The following is an 11019-nucleotide window of genomic DNA, read 5'->3' on the forward strand; positions in this document are numbered from 1 at the left end:
AAAAAAAAAATTAAAATGAAGAAAATGATTCATCTATACTTTGCTTTATTATTACCTAATGAGGAAATGAGATTTTGTAAAGCTAAACAATGAGAACTCATATTGATCCTGTAAACTAAACCCAACTAAGAATTAAAACAAACAAACAATCAAAGCTAACAAGGTCATGTTCCTATTGCAAGTCAAACTCAAACTCATGTTTATGTCTATTAATGTTCTGCAGACCATGAAAGATGTTGGGAGTCTCTCTTATCCTTATTGTTCTATTTTGAACCCACAGTTAATATGCTGAGCACTCTCTTGCATACAATATGAACTATCAATAACCCTTTAGAAAAGACTAAGAGTAGTCTTGTAGTTTAGGGTATTTTTACAATGAATGAACTTCAAGACAGTCAAGGCTAATAAAATTATTTTCCTCATAGGTTATCACAGAACTGTCAAGTGGCTGTGAAAAGGTTTCATTTCTATATATTATTTTGGCATAATGCTCATCTGCAAGTTTCATGAAATTTCACCTGTTGTTTAATAGCAACAACAGCAAAAAATCTATCTCTCTCCAATGGCAACTTAAACTGGGTTGAACAATAATTCTAGCTAAAAGACGATTCAGATGATTCATGATTCTTTGATATGATTTATACCAAAGCAGCTGAAGTAATAGCTGAATAGATTTTTATTAGAATTCACCTAAAATAGTTTGTTCCCATTTCCCATAAAATGTTGCAAACCTGTAACTGGCACAAATGGTTAAATTTTCATTTTTTTATAAGCTATGTTTCAGCTTATTTAAGGTTTACTTAATCACACATTTTATTATGTTCAGCAGAAACTATGCCATAAAAAGGATAACATTGCAATGAATGCAAAATACCGTGGGAAGACTGAAGTTACTCTAAACAGAAAGCTGTTCACTCACACCATACAATGATATTTCAACTGTCATTTAATTTAAGTCTTACTCTAAACAGAATTATTTAGAGAAAAGAAATGTTAAAATGCAAATCACCAACCTGACACGAGACAGTTCTCTATCCTGTACTGTATTCACTTGCAACAGTTTAGGCACCAAAGAGAATACAAGGCAAACTACGTGAACAGAATCAGCAGTATTTGGTTTCTCCCTCCCCTCCTCCCAAATTTCACAAAAACAAGCTTTCAGTTTCATAGTGGACTGTAGCTTCCCTTTTTGCTGAAAAGAGGGTCTCCAATGTTTCATTTATATCCTTTTAAAAGGCAAGATTACAACAGAAAGTTTAATTAAGTTCAATTAAATACATGGTTCTGTGTGTATGAGTGAACCTTTTGTGCTAAAAAAAAATCAGAAACAGTAGAATAAAAACATTTAAAAGCACTATATCCTCATGCCTGCGTTAGTCTCAAACAGCATCAGAGAAGGGTTTATAAAAGAACAATCAACTATGTGCAACATCCTGTAGCAAGTAACTTAAACATTTAAGTAATAAATGCAAATGAATTTTTAAATGGTTTTGTAATACATGAACACTTTAGTTTTACAAAAAGAAAATAATTTATACGGTATTATAAAATAATCTAACAATATACAAAAATTACTAAAGTTACCAGTTACATTAGTACAATAAAGTCAACACAAGGAAAACAGAGAGCAAGAGGGGGGGAAAATTCATGAAAGTCAGACAAACCTTTGTTTTTCTTTAGAAGATATTATAATTCTGCAATAATCTTGTAAAACAAAAAAAAATGGATTCAAAGTCTTGCAATAAATCAATGTACTGAAAACTCAGTATATCTGTGAGCCTTGCTTTAAAACACAAAAAAAGTAATTGCCTTTCACTATAAACCTCCAGCTCAGTGGGACACACCGCCTTTCTTCAAATTACATTTAAATTCAGTATGTTTTTCAACAATCCAGCAAGGGTTAGCTTTTACTGGCATAGTCTTTTATATTCAATGGTCATAAACAAACATCCACTGAATTTACCAACTTGAGTTATTCAGAATATGAGGGCAATCCCTGGGCAAATTTAACACCCAATTTTCCAAAGAAATTAATTCCAAACCTCTCCTGGAGTGGCATGTCAAAAGCCTCCCTCAAGGAACCCTTCTTTAACAAATAGTAACCTATCAAGTAGAGCCATCTCTTTTCAGCTTCAGAGAACATCACAGGTCACCTGATAGTTTCCTCTCTTAAGGAGCTTTGTAATGGAACATTTCTTTGAAATGGAAAGTGAAATCCACATTTGAAATAAAATCCCCAGATCTCATACTTTTTACAGCAAAGGCAGGCAAGAAATAATGACTTTAACACAGCTCTTAAATCTCTATGTAGATTTTGAGTGTCACAGAAATGTGTGTATGGGTACAAAAAAAATTGTACATACTCTAATAAATATCTATAAATATGATTTTTTTTATTTTTCAATAATGGCAAATTTTCCCTTTAAACTCCTTACAAGTCTTTCTTTAAAGTAGCATAAATGCAGTCATTCTCATTGTTCTTGATACGCTGGCATAAAATATGTTAATTGAGATTTTATAGAAATTTAGAGATCTATAAATATTTCTTATCCATGCAGATGAATTAGGTTACAAAGCATAATATGATCTAATTCTGTTTATTTGTATTTTAGTGACATTTATAAAATAATTTTTAAAAAAGATATGGTCCTCCTTAAATCTAATTCAAGCAGGCCAGTGAACTCCCAGCTAGTATTGTTAAGAAAGTTCTTACTTCATTGGATCCTTTTAAGTAACTGTTGAGCAGATTATCTGTTAATTAGTGACTTCAAGATTACTTATTAGCAATCTTGGACTCAGTAAAACAAATAAGCACAAAAATAAATGAAATTGAGAGAAACAACTGTTAAGAATTTGAGTTTTGCTTTTCCTTGTACATTTACATGCTAAAAAATACTCAATATGCAGTTTTTATAGCAATAGATTTGGTCTGACCAGTAGCAATAAACTTAAAACAATATTCTTTATAAAATAAAATTTATTTTTAATGCAGTATTTTCTCTTTATTTATAAAAGTTGGGTCAAAACATTAAGATACTTAAATACTATCATGGTAATTCTACTTAAAATACACTTCAAATTCTATAGTGTAGCAAGTAGTGCTGAACCTACTTTGATTTCATTAGCATAAAAACTAACAATTCATGCAAAATGTCTATTATTAAACACCACAAAAAAATAAGGAGTGTTCCACATCAAATCAAAATGCAAGTTTTTCAGTGGAGTCCGATCACATGCTTAGCTTGATATAGTCAAGGGAATCTATCAATAGAGCTTGTGGACTGTATGTAGGTCAATACAGACAGGATAGCAACATAGCTTCCACCATCTTGCCCCCAGCAGGAGCATCTGAAATCATATGAACCCATGCTAATTATTTCAAATTATTATTGTTACTTCTTATCATGCTCTGACATCCAAATGAGAATTTCAGGCAAGAATCTCTGCAACTCATATTGCAGAAAGGGTGTGATGTATCACATTAATAGGACCAAATCATGTTTTTTATTTGATTCCAAAGAGATTTGGAGCATGAGGTAGTGTCAACCCAACATCTGTCTACAAGTCCTTAAAGCAGCTGCATTGTTTTCCAGAAGCACACTGCAACTGCAGAATCAGATAAAGACTAATCTGTTTTAAAGAGTTGCAAATGGGTGTGCATTTCCATATATCATGAATATCTTGCTCAGGTTACTTACAAAATGCTGCATATTACTCCTTAATATTTATTTTGTTTTAAAAAAGAGGAAAAAAATTCTTTTTTGCTTTGGCTATGTCTCTCGAAGCACCAATATTTGCCTTGATGTTGTTGCTGAGTAACAGCATAAAAGTCTTAAATCTAATCATGAAACTTGGCAGGATTTATCTCTTCTGATTCAGCAGCCTTGCCTGAAAATGATTTCCAATCTGCCAAGAGACAAAAATATTTGCAGTGAAAATGAAAAAAAATAAAAAAAAATCATGTTTTGTCACATGTCATCTTCTTATAAGAGGCAATCATTCCTGCAAATGTACCTCAGTTTCACTTTAATTTAATGGAAAGCAGGCTAAAAAAGAATTCATTCTATCACAGAGAAAAAAGGTAATTGCCTTTTAGTCTTTTTCAACGGTGAGTAATGAGGAATCTTGAACATTTGGGATTTCAGATTAAGTTTAATATTTGAGCAAAATACTTACCTCCTAGGGCTGTCTTGGATAGGAAGTTACCAGCCTGGGACAGAAAGCAGGAAACAGTTTTGCAATGTACGAAGGCAGAAATATGGTGGGAAAGGCTCGTGTGGGAAAGCCCCTGGTCCAAGGGCAAAGGGGAGACCTAGAGAGGATGACGTAGCTTTTCCGCTTCAGCCCCAAAGCCCAGCTGGAAGAGGCTACACCAAGAGTCAATATTTGCCTTCCTTCATATCAAGAGGAATACTTTCCTTCCAGCCACGTTTCCAGAGGCAATCTGCAAGTGCTTACCATTCTCTGCATGGTAAATGGGTAAATCTAGTGAATAGCCACAGAACACAAGGAAATAGGGAATAGGAGCAATAGCAGCAACTCTCAACTTCCCCTGGAAAACGTGGCCAGGACATGCACCTCCGGCTGTAAGGAGGGCAGAATACCAACCCCATTCAAGCAGAAGAAACAGGATCCCTATAGATTTGGCCATTAGCTATCACATTAGTGGTGAGCTGATAGACAGTGGCCGGAGCTAAGGTAGTGCTACTGTGCAAAGCTATAAGTCTGCCAACTTGTCTGCCATTCTGCCACAATTCCTTCATGGCCAAAGGATCAATAGTACTGGCTAAGATTGGCATGCTGCTGTTATACTTCCTGCTATTGCTCTCCTGTTTTGTCTTTGTGCACACTCTACACACAATTAATTGGATGGCTCCATGCACTCATGACTGTGTCTGAGACCCTTGCTAAATCTCAGGTTTCAACAGAAATTTTTTAAAAGATAAACATATAAATGGTAGACACTTATTTCTCTTTACAAGCAGCCACATTCTGGTTTTGTTTCTTCAAATAATGGAACAAAGATAAGGTTCTGAAGGAACTGACAGATGTGATCCCAGAACCACTGAACTATATATCTTTCAAAGATCCTGGAGCACTGGGGAACTACCAGAGGACTGAAAAGAGCTGATGTAGTTTCCATCTTCAAAAAAGGGGAAAAAAGATCCAAGAATCTACAGACCTATCAGCCTGACCTCAATTACCTGGGAAGATTCTGGAAAATATTATCAAACAACGAATCAGTGAACATCTGGAGGCAAATAAAATCATAACCAAAAGCCAACATGGGTTTGCCAAAGTTGACAAAATTAGTGGACCAAAGAAATGCTGTGGATATAATTTACTTGGACTTCAGTAAGGCATTTGATAAAGTAGACCACAATCTACTATTTGATAAGATAGAAAAATGTGGGTTAGACAGCATCACCACCAGATGGATTCTTAACTGGCTGAACAACCGCACTCAACATGTAATCCTCAATGGAACTGCATCTACGTGGAGGGAAGTATGCGGTGGGGTGCCCCAAGGCTCTGTTTTAGGCCCAGTGCTCTTCAACATCTTCATCAATAATTTAGATGAGGGGATATATGGGGAACTCACCAAATTTGCAGACGACACCAAGCTGGCAGGAATAGCCAACACTCCAGAAGATAGGCTTAAGATACACAAGGATCTTGACAGACTTGAACATTAGGTGCTATCTAACAAAATGAAATTCAATGGTGAAAAAACTAAGGTTCTTCATTTAGGCAAGAAAATTAAATGTGCAGGTACAATATAAGTGGTACCTGGGTCAATAGTAGTAACTGTGAGAGGGTTCTTGGAGTCCTAGTGGACAATCACTTAAATATGAGCCAGCAGTGTGCAGCCAGCAGCTGCCAAAAAAACCAACACAGTTCTAGGCTGCATTAACAGAGGGATAAAATCAAGATCACGTGAAGTGTTAATACCATTTTATAATGCTTTGGTATAAGGCCACACTTGGAATACTGTATCCAGTTTTGGTCACCACGATGTAAAAAAGATGTTAAGATTCTAGAAAGAGTGTAGAGAAGAGCAACAAAGATGATCAGGGGACTGGAGGCTAAAATATGTAAAAAAAAACATTTGCTGGACTTGGGTATGTCTAGTTTAATGAAAAGAAGGACTAGGGATGACATGATAGCAGTGTTCCAATATCTCAGGGGCTGCCACAAAGAAGAGGGAATCAGGCTAGTCTCCAAAGCACCTGAAGGCAGGACAAGAAGCAACGGATGGAAACTAATCAAGGAGAGAAGCAATCTAGAACCAAGGAGAAACTTCCTGACAGTTAGAACAATTAACCAGTGGAACAACCTGCCTGCAGAAGTGGTGAATGCTCCAACATTGGAAGTTTTTAAGAAGAGATTGGACAACCATTTGTCTGAAATGGTATAGGGTTTCCTGCCTAAGCAGGTAGTTGGACTAGAAGACCTTCAAGGTCCCTCCCAACTCTGTTATTCTAATTTCTAAATGGAAAAATGTGGGGTTGGGTGGAAATCAAATGTTTGTGGACATTTTGCAATTTTGTGGACTGAAGTTAAAAGACAAAATCGATTTATTTTGCATATGTTTAACGTGTCAATTTCTCCCTTAAAGCACCTGAAATCCCTTCCATAGGCGAGTATTGCCCTCATTTTGATAAGGAATGCTGCCTATAAGCCAATGGAAATTCTGCACTTGGATGTATGGCATAATTTTGAAAGTCTATATAAAACCAACAAACAGTCTTTTGAAGAGGAAGAGAAAGAAGGAACTTGTGAACAAGTGGTGAAGCTTGTTCATCTAGACAGCTAGAATGTTACAGTGCAATCTTTTTCTAGCTAAAGTTTGTACCTGACATTTGAGAACTATGCAGGTTATTATAATCCAAAAACATGAATGGAGCATGACAAAAATTCAATTAACTACAAATAAAATTCAGCAAGTCAGTAATCAGAAATTATGCATGGGTTGCAAAACTGAAAAACCAAAAGATGGCAGGAACAAGGTATATAAAATATTCTGACTCTGCTATTATCTAGCATTTTTGCAGTTCAGCTAGAATAACCCTATTCATACAGAAAACGGTCTCCCTAAAATGTCTGTTTTTCATAACAGAGATACACAGTGAACTGAACTGTGTCCTGAGCTCCTTTGCAGACCCGAAAGGAAATATGCCCTTACCTCAAAGAAGAGTTTTAATCTTCCAAAAGGTCTTCTGTTTAGAACAATGACTGCTCTCTTTATTTTTAATTTCCTACGAAACTTCCTGTTCAATCCCAGATGCAAAGAATAGAATTGTGTAAGAAGAGACGTCACCTTTTACAATGCTGTTTATATTATTTCTCTATGTACTTTTCTGCTATGTACACAAGGGATAACTTCCATATTAAAGAGCCTCTGCCCTACAAATGTGCTAAAGGAAGTTATTTTATTTTACATTAGTTTGTATATTACCATTCCTGAGGTTCAAAACAACAGTAATGGCTTAAAGGCAGTGTACTTGAAAACCATATCAAAAAATTACACAATGTGTATGTCTGCAAAGTAATTCCCATTCTTTAGTCACCAAAGGGAGATTTTTTTAAAGTACCACTTTGACTTATTTATCCTGTCAAAGTTGTAGCCATCACAGAGACTACTTCCTGGATTGTATTTTTTAAAATTGTTCTTGGTGACAAACGCTGTACTACCATGGGTTTGAAGTGTGTTTTTTTTAATCCCGATACACCTATCCAATCTTCAAGTACAGATATGCATAGAACTGTAAAATTTTGGGATTCTTTTTAATATTTACCTTTCAGGTATAAATATGGCACACAGCCAATATAAAGTTCTAGCTCACTTCCATTTCTTTACTATTATATTTGTATTTTTGGTTGGTTCTCATCTCTCTTGCCATCAGCTTCATCTTGGGGAGGAACCCTAATTAATGGTAAATATCACTGGTTCAAACTTTTTTTTTAAAAAAAAGTGGATACTGTAGTTGATTTTTATATATTTATTGAAATAATTTAGAGCTGCTCAATTCACAGCAGTAACTCTTATGTCTCCAGTTAAAATCACTAGTACTGTGTTACCAGAAGGCACCTACATATTGAATTTATAACTTTTGAGAACTGAAGACTGCTGACAAGGCATTTTCCTACAATATGATGCTGTCCCCTAATTTTAGAGAAAGAGTGACTTTCAATTTAATCAATGAACTTTATATCTTGGTGGAACCTTAAACATGGTAACCCTAGCCACGTTCAGAGCGGTACAATGGTTGTAAGTGTGAAGAAAGGCTGTAATCACTTTTTATGCGGCCATCATACCTTTAAAATGTAGTTAAATGAATGGTTGTAAATTGAGGAGTACCTGTACAAATTTGCATTTTTTTCACCCTCCCCCCAAATCTTAATTCATTTTCAATATTCTCATCACAGTTCCACTTTGCATTTAGTTTCCCTCACATCAATGTATGCAATAAAGAACAATTCTCTCCCCCTTCCCATTCTGAAAATGGTGCTTGAAGAAGGGTTACTATTAAATGAAGGAACCCAGCCACAGGTGGAGAATGTGATTTGGAGAAGCGTGTGATGACTGGACACATTTCTTCTCCCTTAAAATCTTTTGGATTAATCTGTCTCTACAAGAAATAGTTATGTCAGAATACAATCTTAGAGATAATTCTTCCTTCAGCCTCTCACTGAATACACATTTGCATTGAATGTCCCATTGTTCCAAAATAGCCTTTTAAGCCAAACTGCTGTTTAAACTGACCTTACCTTGTGCTCTCATGTGCTTCCCTCATATTTCAGTACCCTCAGATGTATAGATTTGAACTCTCAGAATTACTAGCTAGCTGTCCCAATTGAGAATTATGGGAGTTAACTCCCACAATCAAGTTGCAGAAAGCTAACATAAGTCACATAATATAAACTGTAACTTGAATGCTCTAACCTGGATAACAAAACAGAAATTATGTACTTACCAGGAACCATAGAAACTAGGCAAGAGCAATGATAGGAAAAGAAATAGTAACATTCCATTTCTTCTACTGAAATATCAGCATAACTCATCTTCACACAAGTGGGATTTATTTTACTCCTGGAATGAATTGTGTTCCTTTAAAATCATAAACTATGTAGAACAATTTGTAACTGCCCGTCATCCTTAAATTACTCTTAGCAATACAAATTATTTACAATAACTTTAAGCAGGATGTTTACTTAAAACAGGTAGGCCTACTTTACTAACCACACCTTTAGAGTACTCTTCTGATCTAAAATTAACTACAAGGATACGCATATATCTTGGTTTTCATTTTTTTTTAGTTTTGAGAGAGCACAATCTTAATCAACTAAAAGATTTTTATTGAAATAAGGAACATCTCAATAAAGATCAGACAGATAAACAAATAGGTGGTAAGATACTATGGTTCTTTTGGTATAAACTCAAATCTCTTTTGAGCAATACCAATATTAGAGCTTCAGCAATATGGTGTTATACCATTTCTGAGAATGTAATACTTAACTACTTAGAACAACCAAAATCGATAACCTCAAAACGTATAGGATAATACTGTAAATAACATAGGAGATCCACCCTATGGTTTACAGGAAGTTTGAATACTGATCTGGTAGATGCTGGAGAAAAATTGGTAGAAATTATGGAAACTGGATGGATTCAGCTTCAATGCAAGAACTGCAGTGGAAGATTATACATGGCTCACATGTGACTCCAGTTAGGTTGGCATAGTAAATATATCAAAATTATTCTTCCAAATGTTGGAAACGTAAAAAAAAAAATAGGGAAGGGGTTTATTTGTGGTGGCGGCTTTATTTTAGGATAAATATTGGGGGGAGATGAGTACCATCACTAAACAAAGAACTGAATGATCCTCAGAGTTAGGCAGTGCATTTATTTACAGGACCAAATCTCAAGCTTAAAAATAAGGAACTCATCTAATTTTAGCAGATAAAATAATTGTCCAATATTGGAAAACTCTAGATAACAACTGAAATGTTCATTAATAAAACTAAAAGCTAAAATAATAAGGCATCAGAAGCAGGAACCACAATTTTATAAAATTTTGATGGATTTGATGGATTAGACTATACCAGAGGTCCCCAACTCCGTGGACCAGTACCGGGCCGCAACATGCCAGCAACCAGTCCGCACAAACAAGCAAAGCCCCATCCATGGGATGCAGGCAGCACACCCCTTCCAGTCCGTGGAACCGGTCCCTGGTGCCCAAAAGGTTGGGGACCTCTGGACTATACTATGTTAATACTTTACATATATGGTAAATCTTGTACATGTATATTTTAATAGATTAATATTAGAAGTATAAAGCATCCATTTCTGAGGTCCAGCCTGAACTTCTAACATCTCTCCCCAGCCCCATGTACACATCATGATAAAATCGTAAAAGTGCATATGACACTATATAAATAAATAACCTGAACTTTTATTCTCTGTACTTTGAAATTAAACTTTCCATTCACCAGAACTTCCTTGTGTAGTTGGCTGACCACTGTGTGAACTGGTGGAATAGATGAGCCAGGAGTCTGTTCCAGGAGGCATTGCTTGCTATGTTCTAAATGCACTTGATTTCACATGCCAGAATATAATTTGTACATAGGAATAATGGTGTTGGGGAAGGTGAGAGGGAAGTATAAATACTGCCCACAAGATATTCAGTATCCTGAGAGGATATATTAGTCCAGGCATCTAATAAATTTTGTAAATCCAATCCTCAAGGGCAGGCCTCAGAAATGTTGTTCATGCTTTACTATCTATTGTTCCTCTGTTATTTACTTGTTACATTTATATCCGTGCCCCTCCTGGCTGGTACTGGCAGCCCGGGAGGGTACACGAGCCTGGCTCCAGGGGATTGTTAACGCTTCCTTGCAGGAGGGTGCCTTTCCTGCGGCCCTTAAGGAGGCCGTTGTGAGGCCCCTCCTCAAGAAGCCTTCCCTGGACCCAGATGAGCTGGCCAATTATCGTCCAGTCTCCAACCTTCGCTTTGC

At 35.9% G+C, this 11019-nt stretch overlaps 1 protein-coding gene across 1 annotated transcript in view; it reads right to left on the minus strand.

Annotated features, from left to right (window-relative positions):
• Nucleotides 1–9181, minus strand: part of MCF2L (MCF.2 cell line derived transforming sequence like) — a 67998-nt gene extending 58817 nt beyond the window's left edge. Inside the window, exon 1 of the mRNA XM_015824378.1 lies at nt 8979–9181. Within this exon, the coding sequence (XP_015679864.1) occupies nt 8979–9066 (88 nt within the window). The 5' untranslated portion in view covers nt 9067–9181. The remainder of the gene's footprint in view (nt 1–8978) is intronic.
• Between the last annotated feature and the right edge of the window lie 1838 nt (nt 9182–11019).

This window comes from Protobothrops mucrosquamatus, unplaced genomic scaffold, assembly GCF_001527695.2.
Source record: "Protobothrops mucrosquamatus isolate PMUCROS unplaced genomic scaffold, P.Mucros_1.0 scaffold2214, whole genome shotgun sequence".
NCBI lineage: Eukaryota > Metazoa > Chordata > Lepidosauria > Squamata > Viperidae > Protobothrops > Protobothrops mucrosquamatus.